Consider the following 24,122-nt stretch of genomic DNA (forward strand, 5'->3'; position numbering starts at 1 on the left):
CCAATTAAGAGACTGGTAAGTAGTCCAAGGTAAGAGATGACAGTTAAGGGGACTGAAGACAGGGACACTGACACAAATAAATGTATTTGTGAGCTATTTAGCAGATAAATGGACCATACCTGCTGACTGACTGAAGGGTAGGCATATATGATGAGGAAGAAGGGTGGCTCAAGGAGGATTCCTAGGTTTTGGGGAATATGTGCATATATATCAGCTTGGATTTCCATATACTGTAAATATATGACTACAAAGCTCTTCCATTAAACTGTAAACAACAGAATGGAAAGAACAGTGTAACAATGTATTATTCACATCTTTTTAACCCCAGTATCTCCTACAGTGTTGGAGGCACATAGTTGGAACTCAGGAAATGATGTTGAATAAATCATTGAATAGGTGATCTTCCTCAGACTTACCAAGTTGAGATTTCAGCTGTAGGGTGTCAATGACCCCCTAAAGTGTAGGGTGTTAAATATAATGCCCCCCTAAAGGCATAAAACCCCCAGGTAGAAGAAAACTATGCCGAACATCTACACTTCTAAAAGACTGTGTCCTAGTTTATTAGTTTATATGTACACTTCCTCTTCTATCATGAATTCATCTTACTCAAGATGTAAAACCCAGAAGGTATAAAATAGAGGTAAATATTGACTACAATAATAAAATTTCACGTTGCACCTATCAGATCAGCAAAAATGAATGCCTATTAATTGCCTATCCCTGGCAGAGGGTAGGAGTAAGAGTAGCCCTGTTTCCTCACTTCTCAAATCGGGCTATGGGGATTAGGTGAGCTATTTCTGGCCTCAAGCAGGCATTCTGTAAAGGTTGACACTCTGTCTTTCTCTTTACACATCCATATGTTCCTCCTTCAAGACCTTCAAACAACTCCTCCACCAGGAAGCCTGCCTTGACTACTCTAATGTGCAGTAACTTCTTTTCTCTTCTCTGAGCTCCCAGGTTACCTATCTGTAAAGATCTTTAAAAATTAATCATGGGTAATCCTGTGATATTAATACTTAATTAACTACCCACATACTACAATAATACACTGTTTTCCAGCAGTCAGATACACCTGGATTCAAATATCAACTATGCCACTTATTTGCCATGACTTCATCTTTCCCATTTACAATGTTCACACCTGTGAAATGGGAGACATAGCCACCCATCTGATAGGGCCGTTGTTAGGATTTGAGATAATGTATGTAAAGGGGCCAGCACATGTCGCATATGAGGTGTTTAATAAGTACATCCCAACAAGCATCCATTGCAGGCAGTTGTTAGATCTCTTTCAAATTTTAATCCTCTACCAGGTACGGCACTTCACAGCATGTCTCATACATGGCTGCTGCTTGATATTTTATTTATTTCACCTTTTCCAAAAAGGAATTAAGGCAGCTAGGTGCTCAACACATATTTGTTGAATGGATTACAGGTCTCACTTTCCAGTCAGATGCTCTTTCTTTCTGCTTTTTTTTTAAAGGATTTTTATTTATTTATTTTTAGAGAGGGAAAGGAGGGAGGAAGAGAGAGAGAGAGAGAGAAACATCAATGTGCAGTTGCTGGGGGCCATGGCCTGCAACCCAGGTATGTGCCCTGACTGGGAATGGAACCTGCAATGCTTTGGTTCGCAGCCCGCGCTCAATCCACTGAGCTACGCCAGCCAGGGCCTTTCTGCTTTTTTATAATAAGTAAAACACCACAACATTGTGACTTTGAAAAGCCATTAATCATCCTTCACGTGCACCACAAATTTTCTTTTTTAATTATAAAATACATGCCCATGGTGAAACATGAAAACATCATAAGAGAATAAAATGAAAAGTAGCCTCCTCTTCCCATATCCAGAGGTAATATTTTTAAAAAGTTATATAACCTAGCAATCTACCCACTTGTAGTTGCTAAATTTAAAAAAAAGTAAATGGGCTAATACTATAAATACAATCTACTCTATGCATTTTTCACTAAACATGCAGGCAGTATTTACTGGTGTTGGTATTTTGCAACTACTCTAAATTCTTTAAATTATTCCTTAAAGATTTGCACTGATTTAGCATCATATGAATAAGTTCCATGAGGGTATTTTTGTCTCTTTTGCCCTACTCTATCCCAAGCATCTAAAAAATTCCTGGAACAGCCCTGGCCAGATAGGCAGTTGATTGGAGCATCATCCCAATACACCAAGGCTGAGGATGTGATCCCCAGTCAGGGCACATACCAGAATCAACCAATGGAGCCCTCACTGGGTAGCTTAGTTGGTTAGAGTGTCATCTGATAAGCCAAGGTTGCAGGTTTGATCCCAGTGAGAGCACATACATGAATCAACCAATGAATGCAAGTATAAGTTAAACAACAAATCATATTTCTTCCTCTCTCTGAAATCAATAAATTTTTTTAAAAAAGAATCAACCAATGAATGCATAAATAAGTAAAACAACAAACTGATGTTTCTCTCTTTCTCTCTCTCAAAAAAAATTTTAAAAAATCAAGCCCTGGCTGGTATGGCTCAGTGGATTGAGTGTGGGCTGCAAACCGAAGGTTAGCCAGTTCAATTCCCAGTCAGGGCACATGCCTGGGTTGCAGGCCAGGTCCCCAGTGGGGGGCACACAAGAGGCAACCACCCATTGATGTTTCTCTCCCTCTCTTTCTCCCTCCTTTCCCCTCTCTCTAAAAATAAATAAATAAAATATTTTTTAAAAATCAATAAAAAATTTTAAGTATCCGGAACATAAATATATGGTCAATAGGTATTTGCTAATGAATGTTCTTCTTTTTGAGGAATTGCCTTTATTCAAGGTATACTGCCCTCCCTTAGTCAAGTGACAAGGAAGATTGATTCAATACTCCCTCCTTCAATTTTGAACTGAAGCAGAATAAAAACACTGGAATTTATTCATTCTTGTGTTGAACCCAGTACAAGAGCATGGAAAGTTCCTGATACCAAGATTCTCTAGGGTAACTGGTACTTAACTATTTCCAGCCTGGTTCTCCGGCCTCACTTTGAATTCTGTGAGTGAACCCATACCCTTCCAATGAATTTTCTTTTGCCCAAGTTAGCTCAGGGTTTCTCAACCTCAGCTCAATGGACATTTGAGCTACATAATTCTTTGTTGTGAGGGGCTATTCTATGCATTATGGTATATTTAGCAGCATTCCTGGTCTCTACACCAGATACTTGCAGCATTCCCTAGTGTAACAATCAAAACCACCTCCAGACAATAATGAATGTCCCCTAGGTGGGGCTGAATTAGTAGAGTTGATTTCTGGGGGAGGAGGGGGGAGTCCTAACTGATGGCTCAGCTATATAATATTATGTTACATGGATAACATATTGAGTCAGTGTACTAATAATGGATTTTAATGTTTTATCTGGTATTACTTTAAATAGCTTTATGGATATATAATTTAAACGCCATAAAATTCACCATTTAAATGGTGTAATTCAGTGGCTTTTAGTATATTCACAGAGTTGTTCAATCATCACTATATCAATTTTAGAATACTTTCATTCTCATTCTCAGTTGATGGGTATTTGGGTTGTTTCCACTTTTTGGCTATTGGGAATAATGCTGCTATGAACATTTGCATACAAGTCTGTGTGTAGACATATGTTTTTATTTTTCATGGGTAGATACCAAAGAGTGAAATTAGTAGGTCAGGGGCTAATTACTTCTAAGATGTAAAACAACATTTTCTTTTTTCTATTTCAAAGGATTTGTAACAGAGCCAAGAAACATAATTTTCATGTGAACGCTAATATTGAATCCTTTTTTAAAAATAATAAGGTTAATCTTCACACAGCTTTGCTATCAAAAGAACTGTGTCATGTTACTTTCCAATTTGGCGTTCATATAGAAATTCTAAGATGAGGTGAGAGTTCCTTCACATTTAGTGTAAATCACGAAACTGAATTTGCACTGGCCTATTTAGTAAACATGCCAGGATCAAAACCTATTTTTTGAGAGGAATGCATATATCCATCTCCTGTGGCTGGCGATCGCTTCAGAGATATACAGTAAGGGAAGGTTTACACAGTATAGCAATAAATAGGAACTGAAAATACCAAACACCCTGATTAAATTAAACACTTATTCCCTGAGTGGAGGGCCTGTTTCTCATACCATAAGAAAAAGGTGAAGCATTAATTGTAATTCACCATGTAAAATCCCAAATCCTTTCATAAAAGCATCTTTCAGAAACTGGAGGCCAAATAAACTTCTGGTCACAAGTTATTTTTCCTCCCTGGCAATGTACACTCTAGCTCAAATATATTCAGGAAACAAACTTTAAACAGAGAGTTAAGAGCTGACTGTAAAATTCTACATAAAAGGGAGCTTAAAATACACGTTTTAACTTAAAGAAAAATCAAATATCTTCCAGCAGAAATTAGGCATAATCAAGGAAAAAATACCAGACGTCCTACTAATCACAACGCTAGAGGACTCCACAGGTTGCCCAAAAAGACGCATTCGTTTTAGCCAATAGCTCTTTCCTCCCGCCAAAGCTGTCCTTAGAGCGTCAGATAATAACCCAACCAGTGATTTATGATTTTTCCCTTTTGAACACCCCCATCCTCACACACACACACACACACACACACACACACACACACACACATCCACCTGCTTGGAGGTGTCAAGGCGACTAGAAATGGTTAACAGTGACCAGCAACAGAAAGAAACAAACATCCCTGACAACCCACAGCTGAGTAAGCAAGAGCTGTTTATTCATGACCATGTCCCATTTGGAGACTGTCGGCGAGCCCTTGAAAGCCCAGACACGTTTTAGAAGATTCCCAGAGAGGCAGAGATCATCTTTTCTCACCGCACCCCACCCCCAAACACATAATGACTCGGGTGGGAACTGGCTGGTCAAGGTAGCCCCTGCCCACCCGCCCCACGGACTAGAGCATCCGACCCCTTGCGAAGCTGTGTGACTCCCCAAAATAGACTCGGACGCGGCAGGGGTCTAGGGTTTCAGAAGGCACTTGTGCCACCCCAAACCCGCCACGGTGACCGACGCCACGGCCGGGGCTGCGGACCCCTAGGAGAAACGGCCCTTCAGCCCCTTCCCCTCACCTGGCTCGGTCCCACCTGAGGGCAAGAGCTGAGCAGAAAAGAAACAGGCAGAAAGGGCTGACCTTGTTGCTACTGACAGTGGAGCGGCACATCCTGCTGCTTCCTGGAAAGCGGCCCAAAGCACATTTTTCCCCCTGGAGGAAGGAAACAGGAGGGCGCCGGCCGGGCGGGGGACGGGCGCGGCGGCGGTGGTCCGGACTGGCTGTGCAGCCTCTAGTGGGGACCGTCCGAGGACTACATCTCCCAGGCTGCTCTGGGCCGCCTTGCGTCGCGACTCCGGCGCGCGCGGAGGCGGTGACTCTTACCTCACAGAGGTAGCTCCTCTGCCGGCAACAACTCGGCGCCCGCGGTCCATGGACCGGAACCCCGGGCCGACGGGCAGGAACCCCGGCCTCGATCGTCGCCTCCCCGCCCCAGGCTCCTCCTCCTCGCTCCCCGCCACCTCCTCCAGGCGTCCGCAGGCCGCGCACTGTCGCCGCCGGGCTCGCGAAGCTGCCCTGGGAGGCTGGGTGGCAGGTTCCCGGTTGTCGCGGGACTGAGGCCTACTCCGCCACCTCTCAGTGCTATTGTCCCTGGGCCCGGCCCTGACCGGGTTCACTGGACAGGCGAGTGCCCCGGCTCCGCGGAAGATGCCGGACCAAGCCCTACAGCAGATGCTGGACAGGTACGGACAGCTTGGGGGAGCGCGCGAGCCGCGGATAGCCGCTCGGGCCCTGCCCGCGTCCGGCCTTGAGGCTGCACGGCAGCGGAGCGGGGCGTGCGGGGAGGAGTTCGGCTGCCCGGGGGCCGCGTGAGGGGCAGAAAGTTTGCGGTTCGTACTTGGAGGGAGGCGGGGTGGGGGGACAGAGCCGGCGGCCTGGCTGCGCCGACTTAAAGCAAAACTCAGGGAGAAGCGTCTAGTATTGTTGGAATGCCGTTTTGGAATGGTAGGGACTCGTTTTAACCCCCAGAATTAGTTTCTTTTTTTATTTCTTACTCCCCTTCTCCCAAACTATGTTGTAACGCGTTTGTTAGTGATGTCACTGGCCAGAAGAACCAGACCATCTTTCAGGGAAATGATCCTACAATTTTAAGACTCTTTCCGAAAAACAAGGATAAGCTTTCTTTTGGAAAGACAGAGGATGACTTCAGCCGTCCTTCCCCCTCATGCCATCCCCACGCCTGTACTGTAAGGTCGAGAGTATCCACAAGGGAGCTTTAATGGTCAGACCAAAGTAGAGGTTATAGAAAACAACCACACGAACTCAATTCTGAACACTTAGCGTTATTTTAAGATTCGTTGAGTTCACGAGAAAGTTTCGTCTATGTTGGGGCCAATTGCCCATACCTGGGGGTGCTGTGAAAGCAGATGAATCGCCCTCTGCTGTTCAAATTATAGTCCTTGGGTTCCACCTTGAATTTTTGAAGCTTTAAACCACAGTTTCCCCCTAGCCAGATCTTAATTTTGTGGCATAGCCAATGCTACAGGCTAATTTATAATGTTTATTTTTGCTTACAACTCTCAGGGCACCACTTGCCACCTAGTTCAGCAGGTGGTACAGCTCCTTGTGCTGAGCAAAGATCCAACTGTAAGGTGTTAAATGAAAGCCCTCCCTTAATTGAGATTATATCCAGTTAAATGCTATTTGGATTTGCCACATTCAGAATACAAATCACCCAAGGATGCATCTCCTCCCCAAATGAGACATTTCCTTTGGAACTTAGATTTTTGAGACATCTAAATTAGTAGAAATCATGGTACTTTTTTCACTTGGGATGACCTAGTGATTCATCCAACTGACCTTGAGTATTCAGGTCAAGTTGTATTGACAACTCCTTTTTTTTTTCTTTTAATGTAAACTCCTAGAAGGCAGAAACTTAGTCATCATTATTTATTTTGAACCATAAAATAGAGCCTTGTACTCTGCAGGTTATCAATACATATTTATTTTGATGAACAAATGCATGACTTTTTTTTCCTTTTTTTAAGTTTTAGTCTTTCCCCCCAGTTGTCTAGGGGGTCTGATAATTTACCAGGGTTTTCTTTTGTTTGTTTGTTTTCATTTTTTAATTACAACGTAGCATACTGGCAAACTGCATAGGACTACTGAAGAAACAAGCCCAGAGAAGCTACCTCCTGCCACTGCCAATTCCACGAGACTCTATTCTCGTGCAGAATATTTTATAATTTGGTAGTTAAATATCTGAGCGCCTGCAGCTTTCACTTTTATGGAGGTGACTTTTAGAAAAGTTTGTGTGTCTAAAAGCTGACCTGGCTTTCATATGTTCTTTGGAGATTTTCATAAAAGTAAAAAGCCAAGGAGTGCTAGTGAGCCATTTAAAACTTCTCAACAGAAACTTGGAAATTCTGGTTGCATTTACTGAAGCACGTGACTATAATACTAGCTTACCCTCATCTTTACCTTTTTGACATAGCTCAAGGTAGGTTCTTAAGATGGCATTCAAAGACCTTTATTATCTATTATTAAATCAATACTTGGCAACCTGCTTCCACAATAGAATCACCCCGGGTACATTTAAAAGTATAGTTGGATGGCTCGCTCAGGACCAATTAGATTACAAATTTTGGGAGGATGGGTCCCGAGCATCTCTATTTTCAAAAGCTTTCCAGATGTTTCTTCTGTGGCTTTGGAAAACACTACCTTAAATCCTATGGGATTATTTTGTGGTAAGAAGTAGTACGGTTTAGTGCAAAAAACTTGGGCTAATTTAGAGACCAAAATCTTGAAATTCTTATTCTGCCACTTAACTAGCTCTGCAATTTTGGAGTTACCCTTATAGAATGGGAATATTCTAGCTCACGGGGTTATATCAAATGATGACAGGTGTAAGCACTTTATAAAACAATAAAACGTTATTCATATATTAGGCACACAGAAGGTACTTAAGATTTTACTGTAACAAACCAGTGTGGCAATACCCCCCCCCCCCACCGCCCCATCTCTTTCATAGTTACATAATCTAGGACTGTCCAAAATGCAAGTTGAACACAAAGGTTCTTGATGAATTCATTTGAGGAATGCTGACAGCCTGTTGGGGCCCATAATTCTTGCCTTGACTTGGCTTTCCCCCAGCTTGGTCTTTGGGTGGCAATTTTTGAGGAACAGAATTGAGCTCTGAAACCTGTTCATATGTTGACTTCTTCAGTTTTTATCCTCAAGAAGAGTAAGGAAGTAATATAATACACAGTTGTTCTTTGACTTCTAGGTTAAAAGTTAGGTGCTTTATAGTGAATTAAACATTTGTACTTATTGAATTTATTTAATAAATATTGAGTGCCTACATATGCTCAGTACTATTCTTGGTCTTTGGTATGTGGTAGTGCATGTAACCAAAAAAATATATACTTCTATGGAGCTTAAATTCTAGTGAGGTTTGTGTCCCATAAACTGTCAAATACAATGAAGATGGTGTTTAATTGTTAACCTGAATGGTATGTTTAGTTTATACCACTTAGTCTTTCAGGGTTTTTAAATGAATGGCAATTTATTCATATCAGAAGTTGACTTGTCTTTTGTGAAGTAAATAAACTTAGTTTAGCAATTGTTTATCTTGATACATTTTATTATTGCAGTATTTGTAGGTGGAAAGAGTATACCCACATGTAGATATATAGTTTGCTTTTCATTTTTTTTGCTTTTCATTTTTATAAACAATAAGCAACTGTTTATAAAAACTTTTAAATTGTTATCAATAAACAGTTGTTTGAGGGTAGTGGAGAAAGTGGTGGGTTTTTTAGCATCATGAATGATTTGGGATCACAAGTCATTGACCTGAAATAATAACCATTTATAAACTAAAACCCTGTATATATTTAGCTTTCTGAACCTTGGTCAGTTTGTATTTCCTTCATTGTCACACTTCTTTAAGGAGGCATCTGTTATTATATTTCTCAAAATTAGGATTATGTAGAGAATACAAAGGATAACAAACTATAGGAATGGACCTCAGATTCAAGGTCTGGACCTGCTCAGAAATGCTTCTGGAAATTTGACTTGTGTACCCTGTCTCACAGTGAACACTCAGGAATTTGTTGACGTTGATTTGCATCACTTATTTGCACCTGGTGAGTAGGCAGGGCATGAAGCCAGTGTTCCCAGAACAGTCAGATGAAGGAAAAGCAAGTAGAATAATGTGTTCCCTGCCTGCCTCCTTTAGTGCAAAGTGATTTAGAATATTTACTCTGTGAGGATGTCAACCACAGATATAAATTCCTTTGGAAAATACTCTGGCAGGATCATACTATATTGTCTTCTGATTTATATAACCATCTTAGTTTCTATTAAAGCAACTTCCCATTCTCTTTCTAAGTTGACATCATGTCTTTAATCACCTCTATCCAATTTTGTCAATTACAGAGCAGCTCTTGGAATTAAATCATTAGGAATTTAGTACCCTGGCTGCGTAGTTCAGTTGGTTAGAGCGTCATGCTGATACACCAGGTTTGCAGGTTCAATCTCTAGTCGCGCATACAAGAAGCAACCAATGAATGCATAAATTAAGTGGAACAACAAACCAATATTTTTGTTTCTCTCCCTCCCTCTCTCTCTCTCCCCCTCATCTCCCTCTCTCTCTTCCTCCCTTCCCCCACAAAATCAATAAATTTTAAAAGTCACTAGCAGTTAGTTATGTTTACTTCCATCTGTATATACAAATTAGAAACTTTACAAAGTCACCTTTGACCAGTATCCCCAGTCCCATATCATCTCCCCATACCCACCCCACTATCATAAATGGGTTTATATTCTTACTGTTTTTGTTTAATGCTTATATATCATATAGAATAGTTTTGTTTCTAAAATTTAATCAATCTACATTTGCTTTTTAAAATATTGTTTTGAGCTCTGTGCCATATAGCAATTAAAGAATATATATATAAAATACCCAGCCCTGGCTGGCGTAGCTCAGTGGATTGAGCGCAGGCTGCGAACCAAAGTGTCTCAGGTTCGATTCCCAGTTAGGGTACATGCTTGGGTTGCAGGCCATGACCCCCAGCAACCGCACATTGATGTTTCTCTCTATCGCCCTCCCTTCCCTCTCTAAAAATAAATAAATAAAATCTTTAAAAAAAGAATATATATATAAAATATCCACCTTAACATACCACTCTTTTTAATCCTTTCCCCTATTTATGACATTCAGATTTTCATTTTCTCTTTATAATTTGACTTTTCATTCCCCTTTCTTGTCCTTAGCTCTACTAAAAATACACTAAAGGTCATCAGTAATTTCTTAAGCAATAAACTTAATGACTTTTTTCTTGGTCCTCATGTCCTTGACATACATGTATTGAAGATGAAACTGATCCACTACCCCCTAACTTCCTCACTTTTTACTCCCTTCAATAACGTAAGTATGGTTCAATCCTCAGCACTTACCAATTTTCTTTGAAAAGTGTACTCACTTATTATCTCATTTTTACCTCTATTTGAACGACTCCCAGGTGTGTCTTTATCCTGATCTCTTTTCACATTTTAGTATCTCATTTCTAGCTGCTCAGTAGACATTTCTACCTGTATATACACAGTATTACTAGCACTTTAACCTATCTAAACTACTGATATTTTCCTGCCTTTTTACTTATCTTGAACTCCCAATGTTTAGTCTTTGATAGGACCATTCTTACAGTCCACCAACCATAAAACTGAAGTTTTTTGGGTTTTTTTGCATCTTTCCCTTCAAGTCTACTTGCTTCTCAAATACTATAGATTCTACTTTGACTCCAGTTTTTCTCTTCAACTCTGACTTACAAAGTAGTACCAGAATTAGCCAAGGCACAATTATAATCATGTCCTTCCCATGCTTTAAAATTCTCCAGTCTTTACATCTGTAGGGTAAAATCTAAACTTTTAAGATCCCAGCAAAGGGATTTGTATCTGCCCTTAACCATACTCTTCTGCATTGCACTTCACTGTCCTCTGAGTATCTCCTGCTCTTTCATCTCCTTGTTTTTGCTTTAGATGACTTCTTAACACCTAACTAACTGTTACCCATCTTTATAATTAAGCTCATATACCATCTTAAAGCATTGCACAACTCTGTCAGGGAGAGTGAGTTACTCCTTCCTGTGTTTTCATAGAATCTTGATGCATTCACTGTAGTGTATCACATTGTATTGTAAATTTTTTAATGCACCTATTCCATGTATCAGTCTTCTACACTCACTTTTACTACCGCCATGCACATTAAACTGGAAAGTCATTGAAATCAGAAACTCCTATCCCATTTTTCCACAAGGATCTAGTATATTGGAAACATTGTTGAATCAATGTCTTTCTTTTCATTGTTTAGGATATATTAGTGGTTAGAACAATTTTACAAAACACCATTTAAACAGTTGTCTCATTTGCTCAAAAATTCCTATATTTTCTTATTGCTAATTAAGCTTAAGTTCAAATTCTTAAGCCTGGCCTTTAGGGCCTCCTGTAATCACATGTATTATGTTTCCTCTTATGTTCAAGACACTGAGTATATGGCTGGCACCAACTACCTTTTCAAAATGTTGCTTCTTTTTAAGAATGAATACATAATTTAAGTACATGTCTTTTGCCTAAGACGAACTGATTTGCTCATTGTCCTCTGAAGATAAGACTTTCTTTTCAGCATCTTGTCTTTCAAAGTTCTACCCATTCTTCAAGACCCACTTTAGGTTCTGCCTCATTTATAAAGCTTTTCTGACCATTTCATCCAGAAATACTGTTTATCTCTTGTCCAGACTCATGTAGCAATTCTTTATATGCCATACATACATACTCACTTCCCAGCTCTACATGCCATAATTCATAAGATAATGAAAGATGATAATATTTATATGGCACATTGAACTAGACTAGAAAGGGTTTAGAATTCTGGTGAAAGCTCCTTATGGCTGCTTAAAAGTACTCTAGCAAAAATGAAACACAGCATTTCTTGGACAGGCTATAATTTCCTTAGAAATGAGAAATGGAAATTTTTATCAGAATACACTAAATATGGCAGCATGATGCAGAGACAAAAGCTAAGTGAGTCAAGGCCTAGGTTGCATCAGTGCCTCTCTTAACTGTGAAGCCTTGGGCAGATTACCTTTCTGGGCTTTTGTTTCCTTAAGATGGAAATAATTATGCTTGCAGAGTTTATGAAGATCCGAAACAAAGGATGTGGCATGAATATGTGCTCAATAAATGACTGTTTTTGATGTGATGTATGGAGTTGGCCAAAAAGTCCATTTATTCTTTTTCCATAGAATAAGACACATTTTTCATTTTTACCAGTAACTCGATTGATTTGGATATTTTGAGTATGTTGGCTGTCTCCCACATGGCATAATGTTAACTGTTCTCTTATTAATGTCTCAATTTGATCACTATCAACTCCAACTGGTCTACCTGACCATGGAGCATCGTCCAGCAAGAAATCTGTAGCACAAAACTTCACAAACCACTTTTGACATATTCGATCAGTCACAAGCAACTTCTCTCTACATTGAAAAAATTATTTTTTGTTTCAGTTGCATTTTTTACCTTTCTTGAAATAATATGCTAAAAATATTGCATATTTTCTTCCATTTTCAGTATTAAAATGGCTACACAAAAATTCACCAATTTTGATGTTTTTTAATGCACGCTGTGGTAGCTGTCACAATACAGTCTAATAAAATTGTTTCGAATGAAGTTCAAGACAACTAAGTGCTACTAGAGCCATCTTACAGAAAAAAACAAACTTTTTGGCCCATGCCCAATATTTCCCTTAGCTTTGCTCTTAGGTAGTGTGTCATGATTGTGATTATATCTCTTTGAGGACTCCAGATAGTTTAACTTCCATTCCAGTGGGGTGAACAGACACAAAGATTTTTATAGTCTTGTTCCTGTAGTTCCTACTCCAGAATACATAGGATACAATGCTTTTAATCCTGAGACAAAGCAACAGAGTGCAGTTTTTTCCATTGTCAACTGGGGCCGGCCTTGCAATAATCAGAGTGTGGATCTCTAAGCTTGTTTTGAATTAGTGCTTGTTCTGTTTTGTAAAACTGTCAAACAAATATATCAAGGAACTATATATGATACAATAACAGCTATTTAAAGCTTGTTTCATTGCTTTCCTATATCCTGGAATTGTTCTATTCTGTTACACTTAAGTTTTCATCAGTGGTCTCTGGGGCAGGAGACTGACTTCCCAGATTTTTCTAATAATCCAAGATAGACACCTGCAATTCGAGTCTGCAAAGATAGGCTTTACTGCCAGCTGTTTTGTTGGATTACCTATCTTGTTTAGTTATGTTCAAATGAGAAACTCTTTTATTGATAAGTTTTCTCACCCTTTTTCCATATATTTTTTAAATAACTAACTTAATCATACAAAGAGTGAATGACTCACAAATGAACCCTATAAAGTAAGGTTATGTTTATCATCCACCCTTTCGAAACTAGTTTGTACTATCTGTATCTTAAAACCTCTCTGCTCCAGACCTTTGGTCTTTCCATTGTTCATAACCATATGTTCATTTCTATCTCTAAACTTGTTTATGCTATTTTTCTCACTTTGAATACTTATTCCTTTCACTCTTTTCATTCCCCAGTCCAACTTGAATTCTCATCTGTATTCTCATCTGCGCTCCGTTTCATGAAACCTCAGCTATTTCATTCTGTTTCTTACTGTCATCATCACATTTCTGTATTATATATAGTCTCTGACATCTTTTATTGGCACTTAATGTTTTATGTGGTGGTTTCTAGTGTATGTATATATTGGTTCTATGCATATATTTGTTCCTTGTGGCATCAAATAATGAATGTACTTAGTAGATGCTCAAGTTGATTTAGGAGGAGATCTTGAGTAATCTTAGATTTAAGGTAAACTAGCCATTCCTTGAACTGCTTGTAATTTTTACTATTAGGAAAGATATATAACTAAAAGAAAGTTTTATTTAAATGATCTAGGATCAAGTGATTGATCTTTTATAGAGTAGCATGCTATACATACAGATTAATGATATTACCAATACCAGTAAGGCTGTGTATTTATTTTAAGGAATAAGTAATATTCTTTAGATTTGTCTAGTTTAGTTCTATTTTCTTGTCTTCACAGTATGATAGTAATTTGTTCTTTGATCACTGAACCATCCATGGTAATCTCCAGATCTCCCCTTTACGTACTTTGTAAACTAATGTGCCACAACGTGGTTTGGTAGGAAGTTGTGGAAGTAAATAGTGTGCACATCAGCAAGCCAGGGGGCATTTAGGAAAGCTAATGGAAGGACAAGACAGGTGGAAGAAGATGAATTGAGAGAGTTTGAATATCTTAATCATTGGGGGTGATGTATTGAAAAATCTGGAGGGAAAGGATGGGCAGGAAACCAGGACGTTTTCCACTGAATACTAGGGTGCCGAGCAGAATTGCTTTGTGTGTTAATTTAGGTAAGAAAATGCATCCATAAAATCTAAGCATACATGTAAAGTTGACACCATCTTTTTTATCTTTATCAGTGCCATTACTAGTGTTCATTAGGTGACTATATATGTACCAGGCAATTCTTAAGCACTTTCACGATTACTTGTTTAATCCTTCATAATAGGGGGTCTTACCAAAATGTTTTGTTATGCTAAGAGTACCTTGGGCAGTCTGGCTAACCTAGGGGTTCTTCTCAGAATGTTTTGAAAGAATAAAACAATATATAGGATCAGAAATGAAACCAAGTATATTGAATTACAGCTATTAAAATACAAGGTCCATTGGTAGTTATAATAACTAATTTCAGATTAGTGATGAACTAAATGTTATTTGGGGATCTGCACATTGTAAAGTAATATGAAAATTTTTGGTCACTGTCCTAATTTCATTTTTAAAACATTTTTATGTTTTAGAGAGATAGGTGGGAAGGGAGAATGAGAGGGAGAGAAACATTGAAGTGTGAGAGAAACATCAGTCTTTTGCCTCTCACACACCCCTAACTAGGAACCTGCCCCGAAACCCAGTCATGTGCCCTGACAGGGAATCAACCTTTCGGTTTGCAGGCCTGCAGGCCAACACTCAGTCCACTGAGCCATGTCAGCCAGGGCACTGTCCTAATTTTTTATTGCTATACTAATATTAGTGTGATTTGTTTACAGTCATCATTAAAGAAAAATTAAATTTTATTGAGGTTAGCGTGAATAAACACGTAATTTTTTCCCCATCCAAATTTACCAACCCCCATAAGTTTCCATGGATCCCAGATTTTAACGTCCTGCCTTACAACAGCTGAAGGGATCCTGTCATTAAAAAGTGTAAGTAGTGAGCAGGGATTTGAACTCAAGCAATCTGGCTCCAAAGCCCAGGTTTTTTAACTAGTTAGAATATCCTGAGCTCACATAGTCTTTTTCCCAATTTTAGCTAGCCTTTTTCCTTAGAAGGAAAGATCTGAAGCATTTTACTTACTTTTTAAATTTAAAACCAAATTTTAAAATGTTTACATTGAGTAAGTTGAGACAAGGAAGAAATAAGGAAAAAGAAAGAAAAATGGCTAGAGCAGAGGTTCTCAAACTTTAGGTAATGCGTCCCCCTGAAGGGCTTATTGTAAAATACAATGTTGGTGGTTCCTCAAAAAAATTCATAAAGGTTACAATATGATCCAGCAATTCCACTTATGGATATATACCCTAAAGTATTGAAAGCAGGATCCTAAAGACATACATTTATATATCCACATTCATAGCAGCATTATTCAGAATAGCTAAATTATGGAAGTCCTAACCGATGAATGGATAAGCAAAATGTGGTATATACATACAATGCACTATTATTCAGCCTTTAAAAGGAAGGATATTCTACAGTGCAAATGAACTTGGAGGGTATTATGCTACATAAAATAAGCCAGTCACAAAAAGACAAATACTGAACAATTTCCACATATATTAGGTACTTAGAGTAGTCAAAATCATTAAGATAGAAAGCACCATGTAATGGTGGTTTTCAGGGGTTGGGGGAAAGGCAGAATGGAAAGATGTTTTTTAATAGGTATAGGTTTCAGTTTTATAAGGTGAAAAGAGTAATGGGAATTGGTGGGGGCAATGGTTGTACATCAGTGTGAATGTGTTTAATACCACTGAACTGTGCACTTAAAATGATTAATATGGTAAAATTTATGTTAAATGTATCTTACCACAATAAAGAAAATAATTTTAAGGTAAAATTAGAAATAAGAATTTTAATTGTAGTGTCAGGTCCCACATCCAGAGTTTCTGATTCTGTAGGTCTGGAGTGCAGCCTGAGAGTTTGCATTTCTAGCAAGTTCTCAGATGATGTTTGTGCATCACACTGAGCACTGCTTTCTAAGAAACTGGAAGATTGAAAAGAAGAGGGGGAAATGATTTAAAGAGGAACTCTTAGTTTGGTCAGAAATTGACAACCTTTTCTCAGGTGTGGACATTGAAATGTTTTGGGCTTTGTTCTTTGAAATAGAAAACAATAGATTTTTCTCACCTTTTAAAGGTATTCAAATTGCTATTCCATAAATTATAATATTAAAATATAATAACTTGAATTAAAGTAGAATTATGTTCTATTTACCCTGAAATGCAAATACTATGGCATTATTAGCAAAAAATGTTTAATTTCAAAATGTTTGGTTTTAACTTAGCTGTTTTCATCCAACAAATGACCATAATCTAACAGCAGAATCAAGAGCTTACATATTTTGGCCAGTGTGAAAAATAGATAGGCTTGCAAAACTTAAAGTACTTACAGTCTTTTCTGCCCACATTCCAGTCAGTAGGAAACAAAACTGTTGACAAAAAAATACTATATGTGTTTATAAAAGCTGTTTATATGATTGTTCTAGGGCCATCTTATATCCGACTTTCCTCTGTATCAAAATTGTTTGTGTTACACATAATGGGAAATGTGCCCCAAACTGGTTAACCTAAACAAACAAAACTATGGGTTTATGTATATGAACATCTTTCAGTTCCCTCTGTGTTCTACAGGCTCACATGGTGCCTATCCTGTTCCTAACAGCAATAGTCTCACAATTTTTCCTGCTTTCAAGCCCAGTAGAAAAGAGAATGTCTTTTTTTTTTTTAATTTTATTTTAATCATTGTTCAAGTACAGTTTTCTGTCCTTTACTCCCAGCCCACCCACCCATCCCGCCCCACCTCCCTCCCATTAAGAGAATGTCTTTGTACCAACTTTCCTTGCAGCAATTCTGAGGTTCACTCTGATAAAACCAGTTTTATGGTCACAGCATCCCAATTGCTGTAATCTGGGGGATTGGATACTCCTTAAACCAACAATCTAAAGATTACTCTTCCTAGACCTAGGGACGGTGAAGAACTGCCTAAACTACATACATGGCTGATGTTGGAGGGAAGTTTTCCATAGAAAGCACGAGATACTGTTTGTTCCTTAAAAAGAGGAAAAGTTGTGCTATACATTAAAGCATAAGTTTCTACTCTCCCCTCTATTCTAAGATCTGGAGAAACTGTAAACCGATTATTTTCAAACACCTCTTTTCTCCCTAAAAGGGTGGAGATAGGGAATTGGAGAATAAATAGCTAAAATAGATTGCAACAAGGAGGGAGTAGGGTATGGGGAAAACATAATTATCAGACCTTCTCAGGTGATGTTCCTGGATAGTCTCTTAAGAAATTTTTGTTTGTTCATTTGTTTTTTAATGAGGGAAGAAGGGCTTCATATACATTATTTGTTCCTTCCTTTACTTTTCTCCAACCCTGAAGACTAATAATATTTTCTTACAGGCTATTTACCTAAAAGTATTCATGTTACTGTTTTTATATGCTTTAAGTCAGTTTCCCTGGCCTTTATTTCACAGACTGATGTTCTTTCACTATTAGGTAGGTAAATTCTAGAACTTAACATTTTCTGTACTGTTATTTATATTTAAAAATATGGCCCTGGCTGGTGTAGCTCAGTGGATTGAGCACAGGCTGCGAACCCAAGTGTCGCAAGTTCGATTCCCAGTCAGGGCACATGCCTGGGTTGCAGGCCACGGCCCCCAGCAACCGCACATTGATATCTCTCTCTCTCTCCCCCCCCCCCCGCCTCACTTCCCTCTCTAAAAAGTAAATAAATAAAATATTTAAAAAAATATGTACTGTGTTTTGCCTTGCATAACATATAATGTGCATCCATGTTTTTGGCCCAAACTTTCTAGGGAAAAAGTCTTCTGTTTTAATTTTTTAATTCAATTTTTTTAGTTTACTTATATTTAGATAATTGTTTTTTGTATTATAAAGGAATTTTACTATTTGTTTTTGAACATATGGATACTGTTACTGCTTTCTACAGTTACACTTTCAGCACATAGGCATAAATAAAAGAAGTAAAAACATTTATATAGGTAGGGAATTAGTACTACCAATGTATAATGCGCATCCTTATTTTCCCCCCCAAAATTTGGGAAATAAAGCATTATAAACAGCAAAATATGGTAGTTATTAGAAGCGATTATTTCTAACTTAAGCAAATTAAGTAATTGTCTGCTTTATACAGATGCTTCCTCCAATCTCTGATTTTTTTAACCTGCCATATCTCCACATCAGCAGTCCTCAAACTATATTGTACATCAGGATCACCATTAGCGCTTGTTAAAACACATTTCTAGGCCGTCCTCTAGAGTTTCTGATTCACTAGATCTGAGGTGGAGCCAGAGAATTTATAAGTTCCCAAGTGATCCTGAAGCTGCTGGTCCAGGGACCTTCGTTTTGAGAATCCCTGTAATAAAATAACATGTCCCTGATCAATTTCTACTATCACTCCTCCCTGAAGCCTTCTTTGATCTATCCAAATTGATCTTTCTTCTTAAAATGGATGTACTGGAACCTAAAAACAGATCTCTTATCTACTGGACATAGCCCCAATTAAATGACAGATAGCCAGATAGACACAATCTTCCATATATTTTGTGTGCAACCACATTAAACCAGTGAATGTTCAGTAATTGTTGGCAATTTCTCTACTTTTCAGTTGCTTGTTCTGTACTTGAATAAAACTTGTGCTATTATAAAATTTCCATTTTATATTTATCTGCATCCAAGCTACAATTTTTAGGTACAATTTTAATTTAGTATTGTTACCAGAAGTTTATGTATCATGGACAATACTGTTTGATCTAAATTGACCATCATCAGATTTATTGTTTAACTGTTGGAATAAATAAAAAATATATGTGGTAAGAATCTGAGTGGAGATGTTGAGAAGTAGGCACAGTTTTTGAGAGTATTAGTATCAATAAGTTTTCTTTTATTTTTTAAAGATTTTATTTATTTATTTTTATAGAAAGAGGGGAAGGGAGGGAAAAAGAGAGGGAGAGAAACATCGATCAGTTGCCTCTGACTGGGGGACCAAACCTGCAACCCAGGCATATGCCCCAACCTAGCATGAATTGAACACCCACTTTTCACTTTATGAGACAATGCCCAACCAACTGAACCACACCACTCAGGGATCAATAAGGTTACTTTTAAAATATCTCCTCTGTAAGATAATTTCAGTTATTCTCTAATGATTAACTTCCATTTATCTCTAATGAGCACTGTCTTAAAAATCCAGATTTGTAAGCTGTATACTTATCACTGTGAATCAATAAAACAGTTAGTTGTACTAACACTTCTAATTAAGCTTAATTCCTAATAAGTTTCCACTGCAAATTATTGTTCATCTAGCCTACCATAGTTGTGAAATTGGAAAAAAATCTGAAAATGCTTGCTTTAAATATCACTTGAGTACCTTCTGAAAAGTAAAACTGTAAAAATTATTCAGGGATAAAGTATACTGATGCCTGCAGCTTTGAAATGCATCCGAAATACAGTGAATTAATGAAGGAATATGTGGTAAAGCACATGTACATCAAAATGATAAGAATTACAGAATCTAGATGTTGGAAATATGGGTATTCGCTGAGAGGTTTTTCAACTTTTTTTTTAAAGTTTGACATTTTTCATAATAAAATGTTGGAAAATGTTAACTTACACTTATCCAGAATTTATGGAGATTATACATATAAGTATATTGTGTGTATGAGATTAAAATATGAAATTGCTATTAAGTAAAAAACATAAATATAGGCAATTTCATTAGGTTCAACATAGTATGAAGATTGTTCTGAATAAACATGTTTTTTAAGTCTAACAAAAATATTAACATACCATTAAATTTTTCAGTAGATACATTTTTTGCATTTAATTTTTTTCCTGATAACTGAAATGACTTAATTTAATATTTGGCTCACCTTAATACTGATTGATTATGCTACTCTAGCTGTGCTTAGATGCATACACTTATATTCCATTATTGAAAGTTTCTACAGTCTTGCCTGCCTCCTTACAACCTATCAACTGGGCCAAGACAAAGAAATATGGCCCAAATGAAAGACCAGAGTAGAGCCTCAGAAACAGAGCTAAGCGAGGAGGAGATCGCCAACCTATTTGATGGAGAATTTAAAGCTCTGGTAATCAGAATGCTCACAGATCTGATTGAGCTGGGTCGAAAAATGAAAAAACATGAAGGATACCCAAAGTGAAATAAAGCAGGATGTTTAGGGAACCAACAGTGACAGGAAGGAAACCAGGACTCAAAGCAACGATTTGAAATCAAAGGAACAAATAAACATCCATCCAGATCACAGTGAAGAAACAAGAATTCGAAAAAATGAAGAGACTCTTACAAACCTCTGGGGTTTGAAACAATCTGAAACATTCCAATATCCAAATTATAGGAGTTCCAGAAGGAGAACAACAACAGCAAGAAACTGAAAACTGAATTGGAACAGATAATAAAGGAAAGCTTCCCCAATCTGGTGAAGGAAATAGACTTCCAGAAAGTCCAGGAAGCCCAGAGAGTCCCAAGGAAGTTGGACCCAAAGAGAAACACACCAAGGCACATCATTAAGTTACCCAAGATTAAAGACAAGGAGGGAATCTTAAAAGCTCCAAGAGAAAAGGAAAGAGTTACCCTACAAAGGAGTTCCCATAAGGCTATCAGCTGATTTCTCAAAAGAAACCTTATAGGTAAGAAGGGGCTGGAAAGAAGTATTCGAAGTCATAAAAGGCAAGAACCTAAATCCAAGATTACTCTATCCAGCAAAGCTCTCATTTAGAATGTAAGGGTAGATAAAGTGCTTCCCAGATAAGATCAAGTTAAAGGAGTTCATCATCACCAAGCCATTATTATATGAAATGTTAAAGGGACTTGTCTAAGGAAAAGAAGATAAAAAATATGAACAGTAAAATGACAACAAACTCACAACTATCAACAAATGAACCTAAAAGAAAAGAAAAACAACAAATACAAACTAAGCAAACAACCAGAACAGGAACAGAATCAGAGAAATGAATATCACACAGAGGAATTTCAGTGGGGAGGGGGAAGGGAGGAATAGGTGGGAAAAGGTGGGGAGAAGAAGCATGGTTAGTAGGCATAAGGGAGAGATAAAAAAATGGTATGGGAGAGGACTCAAAGAACTTAGTATATGTACAACCCATGGACATGGACTGAATGGGGGGGATCCTGGAGGGTTAGGGTGCAGGGCAGAGGGGGATAGAGGGGGGAAATTGAGAAAACTATAATAGCATAATCAATAAAAATATCAATAAAAACAAAACTGTGAACATTAAAATGGAAATAAACACATAACTATCAATAAAAAAAGCTTCTACAGTCTTCCTATATTTTGTTACCAAAGTGATACATCTTATTTCCCAGATGTACACAAATATATTTACAAAACCACCTCAGTTGTGGGGAAAATACATAACACCTTAATTAACTGGTCTATTTGTTCTATACTTATCTATCGAAATTTTATGCAGAAATTGTAGGTTAAAACCCAAACCGTGGAGAGTGGTAAAAGTTGCACAACAACGTCAAGGTACTTACTTCTACTTAACTGTACTCTTAAATGGTTAAAGTAGTAGTAAGTGTTGTTATGTATATTTTACCGCAATAAATTTTTTAAAAAGAAAGGAGGAGGGGCATTTTTAGATAACCATAAGATAATGTGAAAATCGAGACAGCTTGGCTGAGGTGGGTCAGAGGGTCAGCGAGCTAAACAAACACTACCTACCTCCTGTTCCTACCTAGGTTGTATGAAATCTGACTGGATTTGAAAGCTGAGTAAAATCATAATTTTGGATATTGTTGCCATGAATTTAGTTCAGTTTAATTGGAGCACACAATTAAAATTCATGTTCTGCAGGAACTAGAGATCTCACCCATCTTTAGTACCTGACTACATAGTCTTTCCCACTGAGCTAGTTATTCTGAAAGAAGCCACTTACCTAAGTGAAAAATACACAGTAGGTAAGAAGCTTTAATTAGCAGTTTCCAGTTGTGCATTCATACTTTAATTGGGTGGGGGGGGGGAGGTTGAAAGTTCTCATTGAGTTACATTGTATTTGCCCTGATGGAACTTGTCAAAACCTAATTCCACAAGAACAAATCAGACCTCTTAAAGTGCCTGTTAAACAAAATGGGAAAATGTTATAAATTTAGCCATCTCAATAGAATTTTTTCTCAATATAAGAAGCATCCAGATTTGAGACATCTGGATTTCAAATGTAATACATACAATTCCAGAAAAAGGAAAACCAACCCTGGCTGGTGTGACTCAGTGGATTAAGCACTGGCCTGTGAATCGAAAGGTCGCCAGTTTGGTTCCTAGTCAGGGCACATTCCTGGGTTGCAGTCCAGGTCCCCAGTTGGGGGTGTGCAAGAACCAAATGATCAGTGTTTCTCTCCCTCCCATCCACTCTCTCTAAAAATAAATGAAATCTTTTTTGAAAAAAAGGAAAACCAATCATACCTATAATGGAGTCATGTAGGCCAAAATTTATCATATCATTATCCCAAAACAATTTCTCTTTTTTCTTGTAAGATTTTACTTGTTTATTTTTAGAGAGGGGGGGAAGAGTGGGAAAGAGAAACATCAATGTGCAAGAGAAACCTCAATTGGTTGCCTTTTACACCGCCCCCCAACCAGGACCTGGCAAGCCAGGCATGTGTCCTAGCCATGAATCGAACTGGCAGTCTTGTTTGCAGGCCAGCATTCAATCCACTGTGCCACACCAGCCAGGGCCTAAAACAATTTATCTTGATGTCTTCATCTCTTCTTTACTTTGTGCTGTTTTTTTTTTTTTAATAATGTTTCTCTTATAGTTATGCTTTACCAGAAAGAGAAATGGTGGGGGGGGGGTGGTTCCTCAGTTGAAAATTAAATGAGAACATATATAAAATCACTTGTGCAATACTTTGGTTTTTTCAAGAGACTAAAAGGTTAGTGTTGAAATGGGGAAAACACTGAATTTCATATATTTCTGTGCTTACCACCCCTCAAAGAATTAAGTCTTATAAAACAAAAGCAGCTTGAGGGTTGCCTCCTTGGGTTCATTGCAGAAGATAACTACTAGAAGGATGGAAGAAATTACATAAAAACAAAATTCAGAAAACACATTCTGCAGATGAATACAAGGGAACTCTGGAAAAGAAACTATTCTACTAGTAATGTATTGATGGTTTTGTCTCCTCAAATCTTTTAATGTAGAAAAGAGGTATAATATACCATAATAGACTTATCTCATTAAGTGGGGGCTACAGTGGAGAGAAGGATGGGGTCTTAAAGATAATGTGTTATTTTCTCTTTTAATTTACAGAAGTTGCTGGGTGTGTTTTGCCACTGATGAAGATGATAGAACTGCTGAATGGGTTAGACCATGCAGGTGCAGAGGATCTACAAAATGGGTGCACCAGGCTTGTCTGCAGCGCTGGGTGGATGAAAAACAAAGAGGAAACAGCACCGCCAGAGTGGCATGTCCTCAGTGCAATGCTGAATACTTAATAGTTTTTCCAAAGTTGGGTAAGACCTTTAAAAGTAACACAGATACATGCGATGTTATTATACATAACTCTGTGATCTTGGGTTTTTTTTAAACTGAGCTGTCTTTGCCTTTTTTGTGAATTTCTTATTCTGTTTCTGTTGTTTCCTCTCTAAATGTCAGGCATTTATTTGTTTTGCTAACAGTTTACATTATTTTTAATATATTCCCAGATGCGTTCATTTGTCTCTGCATTAGATG

The 24,122-nt window shown here is 37.9% G+C and overlaps 2 protein-coding genes across 2 annotated transcripts in view; one reads left to right on the top strand and one right to left on the bottom strand.

Moving 5' to 3' along the window:
• CPEB3 (cytoplasmic polyadenylation element binding protein 3) overlaps nucleotides 1-5,285 on the bottom strand; it is a 177,528-nt gene extending 172,243 nt beyond the window's left edge. Inside the window, exon 1 of the mRNA XM_045854203.1 lies at nucleotides 5,141-5,285. The gene's annotated coding sequence lies outside the window, so the exon portion shown is untranslated. The remainder of the gene's footprint in view (nucleotides 1-5,140) is intronic.
• Nucleotides 5,286-5,420: 135 nt separating this feature from the next.
• MARCHF5 (membrane associated ring-CH-type finger 5) overlaps nucleotides 5,421-24,122 on the top strand; it is a 59,541-nt gene continuing 40,839 nt past the window's right edge. Inside the window, exons 1-2 of the mRNA XM_045854210.1 lie at nucleotides 5,421-5,742; nucleotides 23,700-23,902. Coding sequence (XP_045710166.1) covers nucleotides 5,708-5,742; nucleotides 23,700-23,902 — 238 coding nt within the window. The 5' untranslated portion in view covers nucleotides 5,421-5,707. The remainder of the gene's footprint in view (nucleotides 5,743-23,699; nucleotides 23,903-24,122) is intronic.

Source organism: Phyllostomus hastatus, unplaced genomic scaffold, assembly GCF_019186645.2.
Source record: "Phyllostomus hastatus isolate PE091 unplaced genomic scaffold, TTU_PhHast_1.1 phas_scaffold_1066, whole genome shotgun sequence".
NCBI lineage: Eukaryota > Metazoa > Chordata > Mammalia > Chiroptera > Phyllostomidae > Phyllostomus > Phyllostomus hastatus.